Raw genomic sequence first — 23,025 nt, forward strand, 5'->3', positions numbered from 1 at the left:
GATTAGGACTTGTACTCTCGGTCCACAAATGCTTCTTTAATCAGCCCCACTCTCGGTTTGCGTATGGCGACTCGTTCGACCTTTCGAGACTGTCTTGACATGAGTTGGGTTATGTGTGTATGATGTCACGGGAACTTGCTGAGATGTTAGCAGCGCCTAGGATGCTGGCGCTTCGCCGAAACATGATATGATTGAACTGCGCGGCAAGCTATGAGAGACTTCAGGACGTTTCGTCTCCAGTATGTGCAGTAAGCGAAACACAAATATTCGATCGAGACGTGCCCGCTAACAGCAGCTTACGGACTGGAGACCATATTTACAAACTTCGTGCCCTGGAAGAGTTTGCAGCGGCTAGAAAGGACCCATTCAATCTAATAGGTGCTTGCAATGACTGACAGGCGGCCGCCATCGGTCGTGAGAATCGACCCGTTGGTATAGGCCCCCGCTCGGCTGGACAGGTACAAGATAACACCAGACATCTCCTCATCAGTGCCAAATCGCTTCGCAGGGACGAATCCTGCATCACTAGGCACCTCTTCTTCTGGTTTTCGAGACTTGATAAGCACAGCAGCCAACTCGGACGGGTAGACTAGTGTAACGTTATTAGCTTGCCGTTCCTTGCAAAGTGCAGGATGGTGCAATGCTGGAAACTCACTTCCTGGTGCAATCGCGTTCACGCGAATCCCGTGGTGTGCCAGCTGACTACTGGCATGCTTGGCGACTTGCATGATCGCCACTTTGCTCGAGAGATATGCAGGAGATGAGGTCCAGTGCCTGCTGTATGCCGATATGCTAGTTGTGAAGATAACGTGACTTTGGATCAAGGGCACCTTGCTGCCCTCGGCAGGCTTCCCATACCCGCCCAAGAGTGCCTGCTTGTTGCCTGCGTCAAGCAATTCTACAAAGGCTGTCATCGTGAAGAAAGCAGCAGTGACATTGAGATTCAACGTATTGGTCATTTTCTCCGGATTGGCGTTGGTGAAAAGGGTTTCCCGGAGCTCTTTGATTGAATGGTCCGGGTTGAAGCGAACCGGTGGACCGATATCGCCTGAATTGGCAATGACAAGGTTCACATAGCCAACCTCATTGGTGATCTGGTCAACAGCGGCTTGGAGGTCTGCTTTCGACGTCACGTCGCCTTGGATTGGGATGATACTCTCGTGCTCTCTGGCAGCCTCTTCAAGTTTTTCGAGGCGTCTCCCGATGATGTACACCTTTTTAGCACCGTTGAAGGCAAGGGCACGGGTCATAGTCAGACCGATACCTATTACCCAAGTCAGCGATCACGATCAGTGACCTCTTGAATGTGGGTACTGACCAGTTCCTCCTCCTGTGATGACGGCAACGATGCCATCGACCCGAAAGAGAGAGCTGGAATCAAAAGCTGAGGAAGAAGCCATTGTCTTGTGTGATGGCGAGGATGATTATTCGGTGGCTTGTGTGACGAGGTACTGCGTATCTCAATGAGCCGATTTATAGTTGTACTTGATGTCTGACACTGTAATGAGTGTATGCGCCGGATAACGCATTCGTCATCAAGCCGACCGTCGAAGAGTTGATTGCACGTTGGAGCCGTTGGCGGCCGCCGCTAATGCACCTTTTCCGTTATACATGTGGTTCGGGCCAACCAAGAGGCCGGGTTTATGTCACGGAGATAAACACTGGAGCGGACTCAGATCTTAATACGGCACAGATCATCTCCGGGTGTAACATAATATGATATGGCCATTTACCAACTCTAGAAAAGATGAGGAGGAAGATGTTGCGCGTCTATTTGGCGTTTGTGCTAGTCTTCAATCACCTATCGATAGTGTCCTTGGCAGGGGCGTCGTGACACCTGCCGTGGCGCTGACCTATTATTCAATCTTTACGCAGACCCCAAGGTTCGGGCTGAATTCTTCAAGATGTCTCACAGGCTTGATTACGAGCACTTTGGTCAAGGGCGGCCGCCGTTCCACTATTTGCTCATGCCCAATCTGAACGTCCTCAGAAACGTCGCCTTGGCAGAGTTGTGTTGAGCATAAACCGGAATAACTGGCTGGTATTAATCTGTGCTATGTTTGGACAATCGTGTAGAGTCCAGGACAAGACTGCAAGAGGTTTGATACACAGAGTTACAAACACCATCACGAACGGTCTGAACTAGTCTTTAAGTCATGGAGCAGTGTTTCTTTGGTAGTATTTCGAGCTACAAGCGTGCTCGATCTGATAACTTCCTCTCCTTTGGTTGACTGCGGCGGGCAAATTGAGCAGCTGCCTTCCCTGCTCTCCTACCAAACACAGCTCCCGAGGTCAACCCACTACCGCCAGGATAATTACCATAAAAGAGGCCACCAAGCATCTCGCCAACACAATAGAGGCCTTGAACCTCTCGCCCCTCATTTGATATAACGGCAGTAGTCTCCGGGTTCACAGCCAATCCGCCAAACGTAAAGGTTACGCCACAACAGACCTTGACTGCCATGAAAGGCCCTTCATCTAAGGGCAATGCCCAATTTGACTTCGCCAGAGGCAGTCGTGCTGTCGAGGACTGCGTGGAGAGCCCGTCTTTGACCGAGGGATCCCATTTCTGATGAGGTTGTTCTTTCCTGTTTGCGTATACGGCATCGTTATAGTCTTTAATTGTTTGGACGAATGTCGATGGGTCCGCCAGATTATGGTCCGAGGCCAGCTTCTGCGCGAGCTCTTCGAGTGTAGAGCCCCATACTTTCTGCACAACCTCGTCCCGATATTCCTCATCTCGTAACCATGGTATGGCTTGCTGGTCCCACACCTGGAACGCTATCCCGTCCGGTTGCTCGTGTATTGCTCGTCCGAACTTGGCGTACGTGTAATTGCGCATGTCAATGCCTTCGTCGACAAAGCGGCACCCTGCATTATTGATCATTAGCCCTAGCGGATACCCGGACTTTGTGAACTCGTTTGAGATGACGCGGTCGCCGCTGTCGGTAGGCGAGTTGGCATCCCAGCATGTTGAGTGGCATCCAGACCAATGACCTGCTTGTCGAGCGCTTACATCGCGTATCGCAAACTCCAACGCATCGCCGGTGTTAAATGGGGTGCCTCGAACATGCGCGAGATCCCAGCCGGGGCCGAGGAATTGAGATCGCATACGGGGATTCGCTTCGAAGCCGCCAGCTGCAAGAATGACCGATTTGGTGCGCAAAAGGGTCTCAAAGCCATCATGAGCGACGACAACGCCAGTGACGGCTCCAGACTCGCTCGTGACGAGACTTTTCGCAGGAGTTGAGTAATATATGTCAACTCCATGTGTTTGAGCTGCGGTCAGGTGATCTTCGATCAAACCCTTCCCTCCATCCTCGGTCTTCAAGGACATACCGCCCCAGAACTTGTACCTTCCATCGACTTTATAAGCTTGCCGATTGAACGATAGCTGAAATCGAATACCGTTCTTCGCTAACCACTTCACCGCGGCGTTCGACTCGTCAATCAACGCCTTGCTCAAGACCGGATCTGTCCGTCCAGAAGTCATGCGATCCATATCCTTTCGAAAACTCTGCGGCGTGTATGGATCCATGTCGATAATGTTGGCAGTCTCGGAATCGACATTGTTGACGATTGGTATCAGGTCTTGGGCTCCAGTGTGCACTGTGCGAAAGGCGCCTGCAGTAAAGTACGTGTTGCCTCCTGCCCATTCTTGGGGACATTTGTCGATCAGAACGACGCGTTGTGCGCCAGATTCTGCGGCGGAAGTCGCTGCTGAGAAGCCTGCGTTGCCGCCACCCACGACCAACACGTCGATGAGGTCAGACGGGGATAGAGAAGGCATACCGGATTGAAAGCGAAATAAGGTTTTGGAAAAAGGCTATTCACTCCTCAATCCGTGTCATGTATTGATCCTCGAAGCTCGCGTCTCGTGTACCATTCTTGAAGTCTCCGGGTATAAAGTCGAAGGTGCGAGGCGAGCTGCATGTCCTTTCCGCATTGGGTTATGACCGTCCCGCGGGGTACTAGTCCCACAGTGACCCGCCCCACATGTTCAACAACTCACGATCTAATAAGTGAGCAGAAGTCTAATGGTTCTCATCCCGCCTACAATTCTAATTACAGTATTTCAGTGTGCCAAAGTTGTGGGGGTGTTCATACGGTAGCCGCAAACATGCTCCGAACCACCGACGACACCTGAGCCCATAAGTGTACAGATTTATGTGCGCTTCATGTTCTATGGTGAACATCTCCTTACCAACATCGGGTAGCTTGAGCTCCAGAACTCACCATGACTACAAATTTCCGGGCGTAGAGTTGGGGAAAGCGGTGCCGATAAAGGCACTATTGTATTCGGCACCTGCAGTGCAGTCTTCACGTGCATTCGTAAACCACAGTGCATTACTGTTCAGCAAGTCAGTGGGAACCCGGAACGGAACATCAGGGTATACGTACTTCCTTGGCCCATGGTATACCTGAAAGCACATGTATGGCGCCAAACTGCATGATTCGTGGAAGCTGAAGCTGTATAAGGTCCGTTGAGGTGTACCTATTCCGCTGCCAACAAGATATGAAAAAGACTAGCGCCGGAAAATTAACAGTACGGTGTTATAGACCTGCGGGGGTGGGTCGTACGGCTAGACCACAAGCAAGTAGCTCAGGAGTCGAACACACCATCACTCCGCAAACCCCGGACTGCATCGTCCCCTGTCTCTACAAGCGCAGGCCGAAGTAGCCGTGGATGTGAGTTGCGACAGCCACCATTTCTCACAATGGTATATTAAATGCGCCAGTGTTGACGCGTCCGCAATGTGACTGGAGGAATCACTCTTTGATAACGGAGATTCTCGTTCACTCCAAGGTCCCCAATGAACCTGCGTTGTACAGCGATGCGGGCATATAAAGCTTGTCCTCAAGCCAAGAGTGCTTGTACTCTCTACCAAGAACTCGGCTCCTGCATTCACTGCTTGTCCGTCATGGTGTTCCTCGTTCCTTCACTCCTAGTCGTCTTGGCCACTCTAGGCAATGCTTCGCCCGTAGCCCAGCCAGCCGTTACCCCAGCCCCAAAACCGGGCGTTGTCAAGCGTGCGACTAGCTGCACCTTTTCGGGTGCTAATGGTGCCGCATCTGCTAGTGCAAGCCAGACAGCGTGCTCTACCATCGTGCTTTCCAATGTCGCTGTGCCGTCTGGTGTGACACTGGATCTGTCGAAACTTCCCGACGACACTTCGGTGAGTAGTATAAGCCACATTCATAACGGCTTCCTCAAGTCTTCTCTAAATACTCTCGTGACAAGAAAACTCATTGACATGTCTGATTCTAGGTCATCTTCGAAGGCGAGACCACCTGGGGCTACAAAGAATGGGCCGGCCCTCTCCTTCAAATTGAAGGCACTGGTATCAAGGTCTCCGGAGCATCAGGCGCCTACCTAAACCCCGATGGAGCGCGCTGGTGGGACGGCGGAGGAGGTAGTAGTGGAAAGACGAAGCCGAAGTTTTTCGCCGCGCATAACCTGATCAGCTCGTCCATTACCAATCTGCACATCGAGAACACACCGGTCCAAGCGGTCAGCATCAACGGTGCGAACGATCTGACTATTACTAGCATGACGATTGATAATTCCGCTGGTGATAGCGAAGGCAAGAACACGGATGGGTTTGACATCGGAAGCAGCACGAATGTTGTTATTGATGGCGCCAATGTGTACAACCAAGATGATTGCGTGGCTATCAACTCGGGAACCGTGAGTCGTTTCGCCGTTGATGTTGCTCAATACTAAGATGAAATACCAGAAAATTACATTCCAGAACGGCGTTTGCTCGGGTGGACACGGGCTGTCGATTGGATCCGTAGGTGGTCGTGACAACAACGTTGTCGACACGGTGACATTCTACAACAGCGAGGTCAAGAACTCGGTCAATGGTATGTAGCTACTCATGGTCTCTTGTGTTCGATTTAACAAGTGCCAGGCATCCGCATCAAAGCCATCGAGAACGACACAGGCACCATCAAAGGCGTGACATATAACAAGATCACCCTGGCTTCTATCTCGAAGTATATCTCATCTTTGCCGACCACTTAGGACGTGCTAATTGCTCGCAGATACGGCATCCTGATCGAGCAAAACTACGACGGAGGCGACCTCGACGGTGGGACCGCATCTTCCGGCGTCCCAATCACCGGTCTGACCATCGAAAACATCACAGGCAGCGGTGCAGTGTCAAGCTCAGGGTATGATGTAGTCGTCACGTGCGGCAGTGGGGCTTGCACCGGGTGGACTTGGAGCAATGTCGTGGTCACAGGAGGTAAGACGTACTCTAAGTGCACGAATGTGCCGAGTGGGGTGGCGTGCTCCTAAGTGTGTTGGGAGGATTGATGATGAAGAGGGAGGGTAATCGATGGGGTCAGATGAACCTTGTGAGAGACTTGTTGTACTGTCCATCGATTTGCAACGCTATCTGCCTTGACAGTCGTGAATCTGTCTGGGATGTATCATGAGTATGACAATAATGCCTGGCTATGCTTGATTAACATGTTGCTTGGCTCATCATTCAATTCCCATTGATGTCGATACATCAAGCAACCCAGAGCTTGGTCTCCCTCGAGACTCTGTGCACTCCCTCAGAGCCGTTTGCATAGTCGCCTCTTCAGGAACCTCGAGGATCCGGAATCATCCTCTGCGGTGAGTCCGGTGGGTTCCTACCCGGATCACTTAGATCAAATTCGAATTGCAGGAAAGGGCGACGTGCAGGTTGCCGTACGTGGAATGCCAGGCAAGCAGCCTTATGATCCGTATCCCCATGGAAGACTACCACTCCATCCACCCACATATTACCCAGATTTTCTTTGTGGAAAGCGAGAAAATAGCCGAGTGTTTTTCCAAGCTCACTTCCCAGGATAGCCAGACCACTATTGGTGGTGATAGAGATCCAACGTCCGGGCCATGGGAGGAGCGGTTCGTCGAAACCAGTGCGCAAAAGATGCATGAGCGCTCCCCTGATGATCTGTCGGGTCTCTTCATTGAGGATGCTTGCCACGAAATACCACTCGAGCTTCTTGATTGCTTCGGGGCCTAGTGCTCTCGCACTGCTCTCCCACGTGACATACTGCAGATCCGCCATGTTACGTAGCTCAGGAAGTTGTCCCTCTAGAATTAGAGGTATACGTTCGGAAGCAGCGGTGACGGTACTTTTTTGGAACAAGTTATAGATGACTCCATTGGCGACACTGTATCCCCATGTCAAATACATGCCTGTGTACCTATTACGCTCGCCGGTTTGGCTTCTAGGCTTTGGATAAGTCTGTTGGTCGAGGGTTTTTGCCGGGATCTGTGTAAACTGTGTAGCGTCAAAGTGGTTGATAGCCATCGTCGTGAGGCTTCCTCCATCTTGCCAATCTCTGTTAGATATCCTCAGACTGTCGAGCGCCCTTGCAATTCCGTAGCTGCTGGGTGGAAGGCCATCTGCCCCTAGATTGCGTACAGCTGGAGGGAGAGCATATTTCATCTTGTAACCCCAAGTTGCTGTGTCTAGGAGCGACCATCTCTTTGATGTGTCAACACCCAGTTCGTGGTTTGACTGGAAGAAGGCGTTGTAAAGACTTATGCCTCTGCAGAGCGCATGATTCCAGACTTGATCAAATGGAATCTGCGGCGGTGGATTGTTCCTCCAGCCCTCACGGTAAGTGTATGCCTCGGTGACCCATACAATCAAGAGACTTACCACCTTCGGGCGATCTCGGTATCGTTGAGGTCGCCACCATCGGTGTACTCAAGGCGCTGCTGGAAAGCGAGACACAGGGTCAGGAGGGCCAATACCACCCACAACGTGAGCTTCATGGCGAGGACTTGCTTGAAGAGGATTTGGAAGTTATGTTTGAAGCTGTAGATAGACACCGACGGTGCGTTTGCTGTTTAGAAGTCGCGACTTCCGTCCGGGAGTAGGCAGGAGCACTAGCGCGTGGCAGGCCAAACGCCGTCGAAAACCGCGCCTGTCGGCTGGAGGAACTTAAGTTTGGATCTAACACTCACTCCTAACGAGAATAAAGGTAGGAGAAACTCCCCTTCACCTTACTTGCTCTAACACTGCCCTACGAACCCGATATCCATCTTTAGCCCGGCAGTCTTCACCCTCTCCACATACTGATCTCCCAAAGTAGCAGGTGTAAGGACACCTCCACCAAGCCTCTGTGCCCAATTCTCGCGATCAGGTCGCAGCAGTACAATGGCCGCTTCGCTCAGCAGAATTGCAGTTAGCGAGTACATACCTCCTGAAAACGCCATCTCGCAGATCGCGGTCTGAGGAGTGGAACCGTCACTGCGCGCCATGGTCTTCCAAGACGTACGATCTTTTACTTTGGCTCTACGCACGAAGTTCAGCGATCTCATCCAAGAGAGGTCATCTTTCGGAGGAATGATAAGGTTCACTTACTTTTCCGAAGGTCCCTCGCCTGGTGATGGCAACACACTCGTCAACAGCTTCCGAATAGGTGACACCAGCAACATCGGCAAGCTTGCTATCAAACCAGCATGCCAAAAGAAGCCTGATACACGGTTTGCAGCCTTCATGCCCGTGAAGTAGCTGAACCCTTCGCCATAGTCCATCAAGCTCCACGACCGATACACAAGACCTGCATCAGGAATGCCGATCACGCTATCCGTCAACAAGCCCACATCATCCTGCCTCTTCGTCCCACTCCACCCGAACGCACGGGGCCGATTCTTCGGATGCACACCATCCAGACACAAGGCCAACGGCTTTATCGACTCTTTCAAGTGGGTGAAAGGATACGACCCAGCGACTCCGATAAGGCTATGCAGCGTACCCCCACTCATACCGTTCCTCCACTCTTGAATCGAATGCACAACCTCCTTCGTTTCTGCAACGCAGTTCTCACGTAGAAACCGCACAAGCGCGTACGCAGCCAGATCAGCGGGAGCGGAGTCCATAGCGCACTGCGTGATCAAACACGCTCCGTTACTCTTCGCTAGCTCATGGCATTTGTGGGCTACCTCGTACACCCAGGGCGTCTCGCCAGTGCTGTCTACGTAGTGTGTTCCTGCAGTCGCACAAACTTCCATCACTAGGCTGCCGTGGAGGTGGAAGGGACCCACGGTTGTAATTAAGACGCGGGTTTTACGGGCTAAGGCGACTAGGGCATCTTTGGTGTGTTCGATTGTTTCCGTAGAAGGGGGTGGGCGGTCTGGACGCAATGGGGTGAGTGTTGATGAGAGGGCATTGAGCTTAGACGGTGAACGGCCGGCGATTGCCCAATGAAGGTCGGAGGGGAGATGCTTGGTGATGTATTGTGCTGTAAGGCCTCCGGTATATCCAGTCGCGCCGTACAGTACGAGATCGTACTCGCGGGGCTTTGTGTCTGCCATTAGTAGGAGGTTGAGATGTTGGTGTAAAATGCGTAACTGAGCGCCCCGTACCTAATCAACATGTTTCGGTGATTCGTGTTCATCTTAAGGTCTTTTATGGCCTGGCAGACCTTCGTCGCATCCTCTTGCTCTTCATGATTTTGCATTTATCGTGGAGGCGCGTTCTTTCCCAAATTGGACTAGACTCCACAGGTCGTGAGTTAGGTCCACGAGTGTCGTGGTCACACTGGTAATCAAAGTGCACAAACTGTGCAAGGCCGGGTGTCTTGTCGACGGTCGGTCACTAAATGCCCCGCTTCATGTGTATGGTGTGAAGATGCTCGGGGGAACTGAGGGAAATGCAAAAGCAACACTTGGACGATGCCGTTCGGTTTCACAGCATATAATTCGTTGCTGTCTCTATGCGTCACCAATCGCCACGGGCAAAGTAGCGCTACAACTTACTCGCCTTCCCTTTATCGCCCAATGTGACCACCAGCTTCCCAAATTGAGCCGCGTTCTTCATATCTTCGAACAGACCATCTAATTGACCTATATCCATTCCGTGCACACTCCTGCTAACAATAGGCCTGATCTTCTTCTCGCGCACGAACTGAACCATGTCCGCGAATTCTTTGCGTGAGCCCATAGTCGAGCCGCGAACTTCGATATTGCTAAGAACAGCCGTCATGAGGAACGGCATCTTTGGTGCAACAGTCATCCCGTAGACGGAGATAATGCCACCAGCCTACTTTGATGTCAATACCGTCCTGTGGGCCGCGAATAAGAGTGATAGCCTTACCTTTAGCAACTTCGTGCCCTTAGCCACAATATCCCCTCCCGCTCCGTCCACAATCGCATCAAAAAACGGCCGATCCTTCGGTAAACTTGCCTTCAACTTCTTCTCCCACCCCTCTTCTTTATAATTCACGCCTCCCTTCGCCCCAAGCTTAATCGCCTTATCAATCTTCTCTTGATTCCCGCTGCTCACATAGACATTGCACCCTTGTGCGACGCCGTACAGCAACACCATCAGCGCGACACCACCCCCAATACCCGTCACGAAGATGTTTCTACCGGGAAGAGCGTTACCAGATTTGGTGAAAAACGCCCTCCACGCTGTCAGTCCAGTCAACGGCAACGCCGCCGCTTCCGCATCAGATAGATGCTCCGGACACTCCTCCAAATCACCGACATCCATTGTAACCACCTCTGCCAGCGTGCCTGCAGGATTAAATTTCGTGCCGCCCATAATCGCATAGCCCTTTGGATGCTCAGGGCCATCGGGACTGTCTTTCCAGCCAGTCCCCGGGTTCAGGAGGACGCGCTTTCCTCTCCATTTACGACCTGCGGGGGATGAACCGGTGGATGTGACGACTCCGACGCCGTCGGCAAGGAGGGGCACGCCGAAGGCTGTGCCTGGGTAGAGGTGTTGGCGGATGAAGAGGTCGCGGTGGTTAAGGGCGGCGGCTGTGAGGGTTATGACGGCCTTGCATCTTTGTTAGTGAGCATTGGGAAGGTAGGAGGGGAGACGAACTTCATTATCTGAGGGTTTTGGTTCTGGAATCGTGATTTTCTCGAGGGGATAGTAGACCTGTCCTGGTTTGCCATCCACCTTTTTAATCGCGATTGCGGATGGCATTGTAATTTAGTTCGAGCTTAGGATTGAAGTGCGTTAGCGCTTGCGGAAAGGTTTACGTATTCATCAATTCGGGGAAGAAAAACAATGCGAAACCTTGGTCCAGCGCTCAATGCAAGGGACACTGGGTATCGTGTGTTGTGAAGTTTATACATCAATTATGTTCGCAGATACGGAAAGCTATCGAGAGACCGAGCGCAGCCGAGGCATAGGAGCTCCGCCTCCACCTTGCGGGGCAGCGACTCCGTCATTGCAACGGCCGCCAGACTAACCCCGGTTAACCCCATCGCTACAAACCAAGAACCCAAACAGTCTTCTCAAATCACCTCTGAGTTAAGTAGCCATCTCAGTAATCACATGTAGCAAATGTGTGATTTCGGCTTCAATCTTGAACGCCATAGAGATTACAAAGCTTCCCACATTACAAGCACCGTAGCCTTCGTTGGCAATGCTTCTGCAAAGGAACTTTGAGTGCATGCATAATCAGATTTCCCTACACATATACCATCAAATACGATCCTCATCCTCAAATCACGATTACTAGCTCAGTCCACTCCTGCTCCTCAATTTCCCACTACGGCCTCCACCTAAAGCTCGGATGCTTCCAATCCAAATCCTGCTGCTGTTGCAACGTAAGCCCCGCCAACTCCTCATCCACGCGCTTCTGTTCCCTTTTCTTGTTGCTCCATTTCATCCAGAACAATAGACCCGTCGATAGTATCAAGATGCAGCTACTCGTCGCCAAATTCAACCCGTTACCAATATGGTAATTCGGCTTATCAAACGGTAAGAATGACCAAGTCGAAATAAGGCCCCCAACATTTCCCAACATAACATTCGTTCCGATCGCGCTCGCCCTCGCCGTATCACTAACCACATTCGCAGAAACCTGCGCGTTGCAGAGTGCACCGAAGGAAAACGCGCCGCTGGCGATGAGGAAGGTGGCACCGTAGCGTGTCTGCGCATCGGTGGAGGCTAGAAACATGATGTAGCCGATCATGATGAGCGGAGCGGAGAAGATGAAGAAGATGCAGCGGCGGTCGAAGCGCCAGGAGAGGAAGGGGAATAGTACGGTGAAGAAGCCGCCGACGACGTAGGGCGGGACCGTGTGCAATTGTTGGGAGATTACGGTGTCTTTCGGGTAGATAGTTTGGACGATGGTTGGGGCAAAGAAGGCGAGGCCTTGGACGGTGATGTTGTCTGTGCCGTGCTGTTAGTAAATGAAAGGGCCATCAGGGAAGAAAGGGTCTTACTGAGGAGGAAGATGAACGACGTTGTCAGTGTGACTGGGCTGAGAATGCCGCGCAGTGTTTTCGTCTTGTCGATCTTGTCGAGAACTTCCGTCGTGCCAACCCGCTCCGACTTGACTCTTGCATTGGCAAGATCCTTCTCTTCCTGTGTCAACCACCGCGCCGTCTCCGGGCGATCCGTGAGCGTAAAGAAAGCAATCAGCGAAAGACCGCACGTGATAATGCCCTCGATCGCAAAGATCATGCGCCATTTGTGCAGGCTTCCAAAGCCATCGAGCTTCAAGATAGCACTAGCGAGCAAACCACCAAAAGCCCCAGCCAAGGGCGCCATAACGATGTACAGACTCAACCTGAAGGCAAGTTCGCTTCGTCGATACCAGCGAGACATGTAGTATGCAATACCGGGCAGCATACCGGCCTCGAAGATTCCAAGCAAGAAGCGCACTCCAGAGATGGCGGCCCTCGAATGCACGAATGCCGTTCCAAGCGAGCAGATACCGAAGCCCAGGGAGATTAGCGGAATGAACCAGCCAGGACCCATCCATTTGCAGGCCATGTTACTCGGGATCTCAAAGACGATGTAGCTGACGTAGAAAACAGAGAGCACCCCATTGTAATCGTAGCCGGTCATACCCAGGTCCTTTTCAAGGCCAGCAATTTTCGCATTTCCGATGTTGGCTCTGTCGATGAAGCAGAAGAGGTAGAGAAGGGCCACTGTAGGCACGATGTAGAGATCGATTTTCCATCTCAGACGCGATTCGGCCTTGGGGTCGAACTGGACAAGAGAGTGGCCGTAGCTGGGAAACGTTAACAAGAGTGGATAACGGAAGAGGCGGACCTCTCACATGTCAGTCGCGACCTGTCCCCTCTCTGCTACCTGGTGCGCATCGCCGGCTTTTTTGAAATCCTCGAGATGACTCGCACTCGTCGGTCTCTTATCCTCCATGGACGTTGCGGGGTCCATAGTGCTCGGTGTTCGCGTCTTTAGCTCTGAGGGTCAACGAGACGACATGCAAACACCAGCAGATCCCTCGCACCTTATACGACCCGCACCCACGGATAGCACACTGCCACCTGCCTGCATCTGCTCCAGCATCCTTCCAGCCCGCGCGCCAGCCAAGCAGCCCGCGCTTTGACACCAACCCGCGCTGGTCCCGATCAAGACCGGCCGCCCGCCTTGGCGTTGCCCCGCTCCAACCAAAACCTGGAGAAGTCGACGCTAAACCCCCAGACGTCGTCCACATTTGATCGGCGGCGTTGGCATTTCGGGCAACTGCACCGCGGGAGGAACACGCGGCTTTTCCTCCACGCGAGGGCATAGCAAGCACGCTGCCGTTGTGTGATTCCGGGGAGGTACCCCGCAAAGTCCAGGCTTCGGGTCATGAACAAGGGCCGAAGGGGGCTTTTAATAGAGTTTGCGGGTTGACGCGTGACTTGGGCTTGCGGTCGTTATGTACGATATGCACGAGGCTGGTGTTGTTGTACAACACCATCTAAGTAGCTCGTTTTATTCATATTCAAGTACAGTCTTGAAGCCTTATCAGCAGAGTTGAGGCGTGCATGCAATGTCTGCACTCAAGCGATGTGATGGCGGAATTACAGTGCAGTCTTGAAGAAGCAAACACAAATCAATTGGAAGCATGTGGACCCCATGCACTGCCTATGCACAGATAACGCGCTCCTGCTGTATGAAGTGGATACTCCTGCTGTGAAAGTGGAACTTCCGACCATACAGAGTACAGAGTGGGAATTCCGACAATGCACACTGGAAGTTCCGGCCAACATGCAAAGCATCCAGCGCTATGCCAGGATACGAGACGGATTCGGATCCTGTTCCCCGGGCGCCAGGTAGAACGTTCTACCTGAGTCACTATACTTATAATCTAGACTAGGTATATATACTAAGTATATCTAGGCTACGCAGAGCAAACACGACGCAAATATTGTAAACATCAGTAACATCACTGTAGACGATAGGCAATGTTGTCAAGTCCTTGCTGCCGCGAAGCTCGCTTGCTTAGGAAACACGTACAGAGAGCGGTCCCAATATAGCAAAACCAGTGATGCTCTCCGGATGTTTATTTACCCGACCATGCATACATCCCCAAGTCAGTCAGATCAAATTCAAGCCAAAGGTATCCTTCCCATCCCAAAACGCCATTAACCCCCCGAACCCTAGTATAACGTTGAGAACATCATTGCTGCACCTGACTCACGTGTCCACCATGCGCAGGCCCACCCCACTCACTCTCATCGTCGCTGCCTACATCTGTCCAGCTCGACGGCGTCATGATACCCCTGTTCTCTCCCACTTCGCTGAACCCTGCTTCCGAGAATCCAGCCTCGGTGAAGCCAGACTCTGAGAAGATTTCAGAGCGCGCATCGTGGTCTGTGTCGTTCTGCATGCTCAGTATAGCGATGTCGTCGGCTTGGCTACCGACTATAGACGCGCCTGTGAAGTCGCCGGATCGGTCGGAGCGCGGGGTGAGGGTCCCGGTAGATATGATTTCGGCTTCGTCGTCGGAGCGAGCTTCGGATGTGAAGGAGTAGAATGATTGGGCGATCTGGTCGCCGGCTTCGGAGGGAGCTGCAGAGGCGGGGATGGACGCTGTTTGGGGGTCCTCGGGGTGCAGGTAGACGGATTCGGGGGTGAGGTCGATGAGCTGGGCAGTATGGGGAGAGGCAGTGGGCGAACCTTCGATGGTGGCGGAGCTCTCGCGGGTGTTGGGCTCGGTGTAGGTGAATGGTTGCGGTGAGTGGGCTTCGTCTTCGTCGTGGTCGAATAGTATTTGGTCGTCGGAGAAGGGATTCACGAGAGTAGCTGCAGCAACTGAACCAGCCGCAAAGCCAGCCACGCCGCGGTGTCGGAGTGCACCGCTCGTTGCATCGTTGCCGGTAGCCGTTTGCGCAGTAGATCCGGCTTTCTTGAGCATGCCATCACTGCCTACAAGGTCGTCGAAGCTCTTCTGGCTCGCATTCGTCTTTCGGCGCTGTCTACGCTCCGCCAGCTCAACGTCTTCCTGTCCGATGCGTGCGAGCTCATCCAGATCTACAGCGATCCCCTCCTCTCGCGCGCGCTTTATCAAGTCATTGCGATTCCACCTAATAATCTCCTCCCTTTGGCGGCGCTTGCGCTCATCGAAATCTTCGGACGATTCGGACGGGCGGCGGGGTTGTATCTCGTCGCCCAGAGAGTGCAGCGCTACGGCGATCTTGCGACGGGACTGGTCGACCCACTGTCGAACCTGGGGAGATTCGTAGATGGCGATGCCGGCGGCGACGATGACCGAGGCGGCTATAATGAGGCCTATTGGGAACGGATGGTTAGGCCTCCGCGGGGCACGACGGGTATGAGAGATAGGAGATTTTGAACGAGCGCGGGAGCCGGAGCCTGCAAGCAGGTTGGCACAGGTAATGGGAGAGACATGAGAAAGCAATCAAAGGTGTTGTGTGAGGTACAGGGTGGTGTCGCGGCACAGCAGCGAGATGCATGAGCTCGGTGGGCTTACCTTTCGCTAGTGGCGCAGGCATCGGGACGGCGGCTCTGCTAGTGACCTGGAAGATGAAGGTGTGGAGTGTTGGGTGTTGCTAATGCAGCAATAGTATATAGGAGCTCCTAGGTAGAATTCATATGGCAGCCTGGTGGCTTCGAAGAGAGTGAGCAGACGCTCTCGAGGCAGTGTCGTCGTAAGAGTTACCGCCACCCAAAGTCCGAGCGCAGCGTCCAACAGGGGTCGAGGCGGGGCTTCGGTGCCCGTGCTGTGCCTGCGCTAATAGCCTCATTGGAGACAATGGCATTCCGTATCAACCGGATCTACATTCGATATCTAAATGCAAGAGTCCCATGTACACGCTAAATGCGTGTCTTGCGCTTCCATACCCAAGGCTGAAATAATATGTACAGAGAAAAGAGATCATGCATGGTGGTCCTCGAGCTCTTCAGCCTTCCGCTTCGCCGCATGCTCGGTCTGTATGGCCCAGAGGCACGCAACGATGCCCAGAGCGCTCGATACCAAAGTGACATAGTACGCCGCTTTGTAGCAAATTAGGCCCTCATCGCAGTTGAACTCGCCACCAACCTGCACCTCTGAGTGCGAGTCGTACACTGCGCCGTAGAACAAGTTGAAGATATTCCCACTCACGACAGGTGCGAGCGTCATGAATCCCCAGTTGACGGCGAATCCGTCGGCGCCAAAAACGTCGATTACAACGGCGGGGAGCACACCAAAGAGAATGCCGTATGCGAGCCCACAAAGACCTGACACAGCCCACAAATGGTGCGGATCCTCAATACGGGTTGCGCAGAATTGAGCAATCAGAAACACGGTTGCTGCTGCCACTATACACCACAAACGGGATCCGCCCAATCGCTTCACAATCACATCGGAGCCAATCCCCGATAGCAGACGCCCTGAAAAGGAGCCGAGCGAGATGATTGAGACGTGCCAGAGTTGGCGGTGGGCAACGAAGTCTTTACTGGCGCTTGGATCCCAGTGATTCCAGAGTGCTTGCGCGTCGTGACCAATGTTGCTGCTACTGTCAGTAACCCAGACAGAAGCGCCGTTGATAAACTCACTTGATGGTCATCAGTCCGACTCCAGTAAGCAACCCCATAATGACCCAAATCTGCCAAAATTCAAACTTGTATAGCAAGGCCAATCCAGTAATATCTAGGCAATGTGAGTGATTTGTTTTCCTACTGGCTCTGCTGGCCGCATCGTCCTCTGGAAGTAGATCGCCAGGTCCGGACAGGAGCGAGGACGTCTCATCTGAATCATCATCCCGTTCGTCATTGTCTGGTTGATACGGTTGGCAAAGACAAGGGGCGCTTGAAGTGGAAAGAAAGGCATGACTTACTAGGCTCCGACTGGGGTATTGACGAGTTGCTGTATCGGCTACTGTTCTTGCTACCGTTAGACCTGGTCCGGTGCAAGACATTCGAATTGCGACGGGTGCGCTCGTTGGTGGGCAGGACAGCATAGCCTGTGCCAGTCTTGTGGTCAACGACATGAAGGAACGGTAGTGCGACAAGCACAACCATGGACGTTCCAAAGGAGAGTAGAACGAGTAAGCTAGAAGTGTCTCCTGGAAACGCTATACCAGCGATGAAGGTGTAAAAGAAGGCACTCAAGCCGAAGGCTGCAAGAGGGAAGGCAGTCGCCGTGCCTCTGTGGGTGGGCCAGTTGAGTGTAGCTACTTTCATGGCGGCTTGAAACGCAGCGCAGCTACCTATGCCGCTGAGAAACGAACAGAAAGAGAGGAGCGCTACGCTCATGGAGCTAGCTCCTTCATCATAAGCTGCAATCATCAGCCACGCACTTCTCACCGTTTGCAGTCAGCTTACCAATGTGTATGGGATAGTAGCCCGCGAACAGGGAGAGCATGCCAATCAGTCCAGCAAGACGTGGACTCTTTCTGTCTGTGATGATGCCTACTGGTATTCCCGCGGCATACATGCCCATGTTCCCGGATGTCCCCTGATATCATGGTGAGTGCGAGGTGGTGAATGTGCGCGAGGATCGTACAATAATATTGCTCTGGGTTGTGGAGAGTTGGAGTTTCTCAGCGAACTGTGGCGCCCATGCTGAATAGGCATACTGGTACATGTCAGCCCAAGTCGCGACAGGAGTACTTCAACTCACATTCGTTCCACATGCAAGAGCGATGGCTGTCGCTGCAACGACGGACACTATCCGCGTCTTCTGGTGCGTCGGCCTTTCCGCGACGACCATTGTGCCCAGTACGAGCAGACAAGGCTTTGGTTATCGCGATAACATCAAAGTATGGAATTGTAGTGGGGAATCGCGCTGAGGGTCTAGTTCGGAGGCTGATGAGATGCCGAGGACGACAGTATGAGTGTTTGGATAGATGGAAAGATTTAGAAAGACTTTGATGAAGGAAAGTACCAACGGGAAACGTGGAATTTACAAAATCCACGATACAATGCGAAAATAGTAGGATGCAGCAACGTTGAGATCGGGTGTCATCCCGAGCGGAGATAAGCGTTCCCTCAGCTGCGCCAAGCCACGTTGGCATTGCCCTGGCGCGCGAGAACGTCACAGGCGCCAACTGCACCCTCCTCCTAGACACAGACACACGATCTCGACGACATCGCAACCATGGGCGCGCTTTTGTCTATCCCGATGCTGGCTCTGCCGAGCGTCGGTACAGTGAGTAGAATGCGCGCGACATCATCTTTGCATTGCTAATTTGCCCAGCTCTGGGGGGTTGCCGCCTCGTGCTGTGGAGCAGCCACCTGCAGCGCTGTCTGTGGATCTTGCGGCGGCAAGTGTGGAAACAGCATCGCTACTCGTATCGCATACGCCCTCATCCTTCTCTTCAACTCTATCGTATCATGGATAATGCTCACCGACTGGGCTATGAAAAAGCTATCACACCTCACGCTGGACTACGTCGATATCAAATGCCACGGCGAACAGTGCTACGGATACGTCGCAGTGCAGCGCATCAACTTCGCCCTCGGTTTCTTCCATGTCATCATGGCTATGATGCTCATCGGCGTACGCAGCTCCAAGGACGGTCGCGCACCTATCCAGAACGGTTTCTGGGCCCCGAAGATCATCGCATGGCTGGCTATGGTGGTCCTGACCTTCTTTATCCCGAACTCCTTCTTCATCGTCTGGGGTAACTACTTCGCTATGATCGGCGCCTGCCTCTTCCTCCTTATCGGTTTGATTCTCCTCGTCGACCTCGCACACAATTGGGCAGAATATTGCCAGGAGAAGATCGAGGTCACCGAGTCTAGAGTGTGGACTGGAATGCTCGTGGGATCTGCGCTATTCATGTACCTGGCTTCGTTCGCTATGACGGTTGTCATGTACATTTACTTTGCGAGGAGCGGATGCGGCATGAATCAGGCTGCAATTACTGTGAGTACAGCGCCCAATTCTTGAGAATTCGTGATCTAACAGTCCTAGATCAATCTGATCTTGTTGCTCCTTTCGTCGATCGTGTCGATTCACCCAGCTGTCCAGAACGTCAACCCTCGCGCCGGACTTGCTCAGTCGGCTATTGTTGCCATCTACTGCACATACCTCACCATGTCTGCAGTCGGCATGGAACCCGACGACCACCAGTGTAACCCGCTCATTCGCGCTCGTGGCACTCGCAAAGCAACCATTATCATTGGCGCAATCGTGACTTTTGTTACTGTTGCATACACTACAACACGTGCGGCTACGTATGGCTTGGCTCTTGGCGCTCAAGGCAACTCCTACGGAAATGGATACTCTCGCGTAGGAACTGAAGACTATGAACATGGTCTTGTGACCCAGCAACCTGAATCTCGTCGTGAGATGCGAGCTGCCGCTCTCCGCGCCGCCGTTGAATCTGGCTCACTCCCTGCCTCTGCGCTAGACGAGTCAGACAGTGATGATGAGGATGAGGGACCGTCAAAGAACCCACGGGACGACGAACGCAACGCCACCCAGTACAACTACACGCTCTTCCACGTCATCTTCTTCCTCAGCACCACATGGGTTGCCACGCTTCTGACCACCAACTTTGACGAAAAGGACATGCAGAATGACTTTGTCCCTGTGGGTAGGACGTACTGGGCTAGCTGGGCGAAGATCATCAGCGCGTGGGTGTGTTATGGAATTTACACGTGGAGTTTGGTTGCTCCGCTCATTTTGCCTGATCGGTTTGACTACTAGTATAGTGGCGCAAATGTTGTAGTGGGTGGCATTTTATCATGTCGTTTGCTGTTGCTCTTCTGTTGATTTAACTTCTTCTATTAAGGCACATGACCTTCGTTGTAAGCATATACCCACACTATTCCAACTAATTCAAGCATTGTTTGGCGATATCGATTCGTACGGCGAGACTCCTCAGACCGGTGTCCATGGTATAGGTTCCCGCAGTAAGACAAAACTCTAAGTCCATTCTGTTACCCCGGCATAGAAAGCACAAAAACCGATTGTACTCTGACCTTTTGCTGGTACTTCACGTTTACTACTGCCACGAACTGCCACGTCTTCAAATTTGCACGTTTGCAATGCAAACCTTCCCTCGGCACCAATCGAACATGTTCACACTCATGTACAGCACACCTGTCCCACCAAGATTTTCCACGAGCAGATCCTGCATTTACTCGCTCACTCCATTACCACCGCGGACCGCTTTCACATCCTTGGTATCAACATGACACGTGACCATAGTGGCCAACTCCACGCCGGGACTATTGGGCTCTTTGACGACGAGGACGAGATCGCGACCACGGAAGCTAGGGTCGAAGGACGGAACGCTCTTGTCAAAGCAAGGCAGAAGAAGAAGGATGAAAAGGCGAAGCAGAGGCAACACGATGGATTTTGGCATATCATCGGTCGTGCTTTTGGTTTCAGAAAGAAGAATGTGAGGGATGACGATGTCCTAAAGCCTTTGTGCGAGGCGGAAGCAAATGACGGATGCGCAATGCGTGAAAGGAGTGAAGGAAATAGAGGAGCAAGACGAAGTCCGGTTCCCGAGATGTACGACCAATGGGAAGTAGATGAGGAACTTGATTCGCCGTTCTACGAGGAGCTGGGGATGGTCAGGATCAAAGCGGCGAATGGGCGGGATGTGAAAGTGGTACACAAAAGTCAGATACGGAAGGACGATGTGCTTGATGATTATGGAGAGTGAGAGCTGGGGGAAGAAAGGAGGGAGGAGGGAGGAGCAAACGGGTGTTGAGGGTACTAGACGTGGAGGTTTGTCAGAATGATACATCATCGTGTATTCTAGGCCTCATAAGTAAATAAAATTCTGACATGCTATTGTATGAACGCTATTTACATCATGTGAGAGACGCGTACGCTAATTGCAGTGTCGTGAGTGCGTGTTCACAACGGCTGTTTGTGATTTCGCTGGTTTGTAACGTCGTGCTATTGAATCCTCCCTTCCCTTTCACATCATACACCTTACCCATGAGCCTAGTCCATATCACGATTCCCTGCCTTGCTCAACAACAATGTCTGCGTTCAAGAACCTCCTCCCCTCCTTCTTGAAGCTCAGCAATAGCGGTAACCATGTCCAAACACAACCTCGATCCATCAAGTACCGCTCTTGTCCCTGCACTGCTAAATTGCAACGTGAAAGCAAAGCTCTAAACGACTCTCTCACAGCCACAGAAGCTCACCTCTCTACCCTCCATACCAAGATCCACAGAACTCTCTCCACCTACGAAATCCACTACGCCTTTTTACGTTACGTGGCTCACGATGCGGTCAACTCGAACGCTGCGTTACGAAGGAGCCAAGTACAACTGGGCTGTATCTCGCACACAGTAGAGGAGGCGTTTGAGGCTGTGGAGCTAGCGATACAAGTTGCGAGGTTGAAGTCTAGGGCGATGAGGGAGGAGATCGAGAGGTTGTTGGCGGAGAATGAGACATTGCGGGCGTTGATCGCCGGTAAGGAAGAACATACGAAGGAATCGCGAAGGAAAGCCGCTGAGACGTGGGAAGGCGCCGAGCGGGAGAGCGGGGAGTGTGACTTTTGAGAAAGATGCGCTGTCCTTGCTGTTCAGAAGCATGCCGAGATTCTACAGCACTGTAGACGGGTTACGTCACCACGGACGTGTCCAGCCCAATGGCCTCGTCCTTCAACAGCGCAATCGTCTCATCCCAAATCTTCTTCTGTGCCTTCTCACCATCAGACGAAAGTACGAAAGATGAAGGCCTACCAGTACTGTTAGCCCTGTACCGCGTTAGTAGCTTGAATAAACTTACGGCGTCTGTCGTTGATCGCTGAGATACTGCCCATGTGAGTCCTCGTGCTTCACAAGCGCATCAGTCAAGCACCTCCCACCCTGTTCCGGCGTCCACGCAAAAAGCCATAAGAAGACATTAATAACGCTCGCACTATGTCTATGCAGCCCACTGTAGCAGAACCCCGGGTTAACGGTATTGACAACAACCTCCTCCTTGTCAACCTTTGAAGCCAACTCCCGCGTCCAAAGCACGTTGAGTAGTTTCGAAGTGTAGTACCGCTGCTGCTGTGTGCCAAAAGTCTCTTCCTCATCCATCTTTGCGAGAATCTTCCCGGCGCTGCGCTCTTTGAAGGGGATCCAGAAGTGGCCTTCCGAGGAGACGATGATTAGTCGAGACGGTGTGTTGTACCTTTGCGCTGTGTGCTTGAGGGCGGGGAGGATGGCGAGGGAGACGGCGGAGGTACCGATGTGGTTGATTTGTACATTTGTCTCGTGCCCTAGCGCCGATTTCTTGTAGGACATCATCTTCACGCCTGCGTTAAGGAGCGCGTAGTCGAGACGATCTAATTTTGCTGTGCGCTTCCCCAATTCGGCGATGCTTTGGTAGGATTCGTGGTCTAGGGGCCAGACTTCGATCTCGCAAGTATCGCCACCTTGCGATGATGAAAGCTCTTTCTTTGCGGCCTCGCCTTTGGAGACGTCTCTGACGGCGATGATAAGGCGTGATATTTTACGTGACATGAGCTCGCGGGCTGCTTCGAAGCCTAGGCCACTGTTCGCGCCTGTTATCAAGGCTGTTTTGCCTGACAGGGAAAGGGCTGAAGGCAGCGGTTTCGGTTTGATAGTCCATTGACGATAGACGAAGCCTAGGAAACCGCCCATGTTGGTCACGTCGTGGAAGTTGAGTTGATTGTGATTGAAACAAGATGTTGCTGATGGTATGTCAATGCGGCGTGGTCGTAATGGAGCCGGCACCGGATCAATGATCATTATAAGACGCTAGCCTCTTTGAGCCGCTCATATTTTACAAGACGTCCAAGCAGCAAATTGAAACTCAATTGTAGTATTTCGTCATAACTCATCATCTTGATCTCTCGGAATCAAATTCATCTGAGGAACTTGA

At 52.4% G+C, this 23,025-nt stretch overlaps 11 protein-coding genes across 11 annotated transcripts; 2 read left to right on the plus strand and 9 right to left on the minus strand.

Annotated features, from left to right (window-relative positions):
- Window positions 1-371: 371 nt before the first annotated feature.
- On the minus strand, window positions 372-1,400 carry N0V89_005860 (uncharacterized protein; the record flags this gene model as incomplete). The annotated part of the gene is made up of 2 exons (XM_056214634.1): window positions 372-1,264; window positions 1,319-1,400. The coding sequence occupies 2 exons, from the start codon at window positions 1,398-1,400 to the stop codon at window positions 372-374; spliced, it is 975 nt and encodes a 324-aa protein (XP_056071901.1).
- A 788-nt stretch (window positions 1,401-2,188) lies between these two features.
- On the minus strand, window positions 2,189-3,790 carry N0V89_005861 (uncharacterized protein; the record flags this gene model as incomplete). Its single annotated transcript, XM_056214635.1, has 1 exon — window positions 2,189-3,790. The coding sequence occupies one exon, from the start codon at window positions 3,788-3,790 to the stop codon at window positions 2,189-2,191; it is 1,602 nt and encodes a 533-aa protein (XP_056071902.1).
- Window positions 3,791-4,922: 1,132 nt separating this feature from the next.
- N0V89_005862 (uncharacterized protein) lies at window positions 4,923-6,255 on the plus strand (the record flags this gene model as incomplete). Its single annotated transcript, XM_056214636.1, has 6 exons — window positions 4,923-5,177; window positions 5,270-5,689; window positions 5,739-5,868; window positions 5,916-6,000; window positions 6,049-6,177; window positions 6,249-6,255. The coding sequence occupies 6 exons, from the start codon at window positions 4,923-4,925 to the stop codon at window positions 6,253-6,255; spliced, it is 1,026 nt and encodes a 341-aa protein (XP_056071903.1).
- Window positions 6,256-6,593: 338 nt separating this feature from the next.
- N0V89_005863 (uncharacterized protein) lies at window positions 6,594-7,783 on the minus strand (the record flags this gene model as incomplete). Its single annotated transcript, XM_056214637.1, has 2 exons — window positions 6,594-7,545; window positions 7,668-7,783. 2 exons carry the CDS (start codon window positions 7,781-7,783, stop codon window positions 6,594-6,596), a joined length of 1,068 nt encoding a protein of 355 aa, XP_056071904.1.
- A 240-nt stretch (window positions 7,784-8,023) lies between these two features.
- N0V89_005864 (uncharacterized protein) lies at window positions 8,024-9,328 on the minus strand (the record flags this gene model as incomplete). Its single annotated transcript, XM_056214638.1, has 2 exons — window positions 8,024-8,180; window positions 8,376-9,328. 2 exons carry the CDS (start codon window positions 9,326-9,328, stop codon window positions 8,024-8,026), a joined length of 1,110 nt encoding a protein of 369 aa, XP_056071905.1.
- Window positions 9,329-9,761: 433 nt separating this feature from the next.
- Window positions 9,762-10,949, minus strand: N0V89_005865 (uncharacterized protein; the record flags this gene model as incomplete). Its single annotated transcript, XM_056214639.1, has 3 exons — window positions 9,762-10,055; window positions 10,110-10,796; window positions 10,845-10,949. The coding sequence occupies 3 exons, from the start codon at window positions 10,947-10,949 to the stop codon at window positions 9,762-9,764; spliced, it is 1,086 nt and encodes a 361-aa protein (XP_056071906.1).
- Window positions 10,950-11,520: 571 nt separating this feature from the next.
- Window positions 11,521-13,160, minus strand: N0V89_005866 (uncharacterized protein; the record flags this gene model as incomplete). Its single annotated transcript, XM_056214640.1, has 3 exons — window positions 11,521-12,146; window positions 12,200-12,993; window positions 13,042-13,160. The coding sequence occupies 3 exons, from the start codon at window positions 13,158-13,160 to the stop codon at window positions 11,521-11,523; spliced, it is 1,539 nt and encodes a 512-aa protein (XP_056071907.1).
- Window positions 13,161-14,391: 1,231 nt separating this feature from the next.
- On the minus strand, window positions 14,392-15,727 carry N0V89_005867 (uncharacterized protein; the record flags this gene model as incomplete). Its single annotated transcript, XM_056214641.1, has 2 exons — window positions 14,392-15,587; window positions 15,706-15,727. 2 exons carry the CDS (start codon window positions 15,725-15,727, stop codon window positions 14,392-14,394), a joined length of 1,218 nt encoding a protein of 405 aa, XP_056071908.1.
- A 383-nt stretch (window positions 15,728-16,110) lies between these two features.
- Window positions 16,111-17,928, minus strand: N0V89_005868 (uncharacterized protein; the record flags this gene model as incomplete). Its single annotated transcript, XM_056214642.1, has 6 exons — window positions 16,111-16,726; window positions 16,773-16,992; window positions 17,054-17,494; window positions 17,541-17,673; window positions 17,722-17,793; window positions 17,839-17,928. 6 exons carry the CDS (start codon window positions 17,926-17,928, stop codon window positions 16,111-16,113), a joined length of 1,572 nt encoding a protein of 523 aa, XP_056071909.1.
- A 387-nt stretch (window positions 17,929-18,315) lies between these two features.
- TMS1 (Membrane protein tms1) lies at window positions 18,316-20,839 on the plus strand (the record flags this gene model as incomplete). The annotated part of the gene is made up of 4 exons (XM_056214643.1): window positions 18,316-18,366; window positions 18,415-19,086; window positions 19,135-19,803; window positions 20,264-20,839. The coding sequence occupies 4 exons, from the start codon at window positions 18,316-18,318 to the stop codon at window positions 20,837-20,839; spliced, it is 1,968 nt and encodes a 655-aa protein (XP_056071910.1).
- A 914-nt stretch (window positions 20,840-21,753) lies between these two features.
- On the minus strand, window positions 21,754-22,784 carry N0V89_005870 (uncharacterized protein; the record flags this gene model as incomplete). Its single annotated transcript, XM_056214644.1, has 2 exons — window positions 21,754-21,871; window positions 21,922-22,784. The coding sequence occupies 2 exons, from the start codon at window positions 22,782-22,784 to the stop codon at window positions 21,754-21,756; spliced, it is 981 nt and encodes a 326-aa protein (XP_056071911.1).
- Window positions 22,785-23,025: the final 241 nt, after the last annotated feature.

This window comes from Didymosphaeria variabile (genome assembly GCF_027946475.1).
Source record: "Didymosphaeria variabile strain IMI 356815 chromosome Unknown scaffold_4, whole genome shotgun sequence".
In the NCBI taxonomy this organism is placed as follows: domain Eukaryota; kingdom Fungi; phylum Ascomycota; class Dothideomycetes; order Pleosporales; family Didymosphaeriaceae; genus Didymosphaeria; species Didymosphaeria variabile.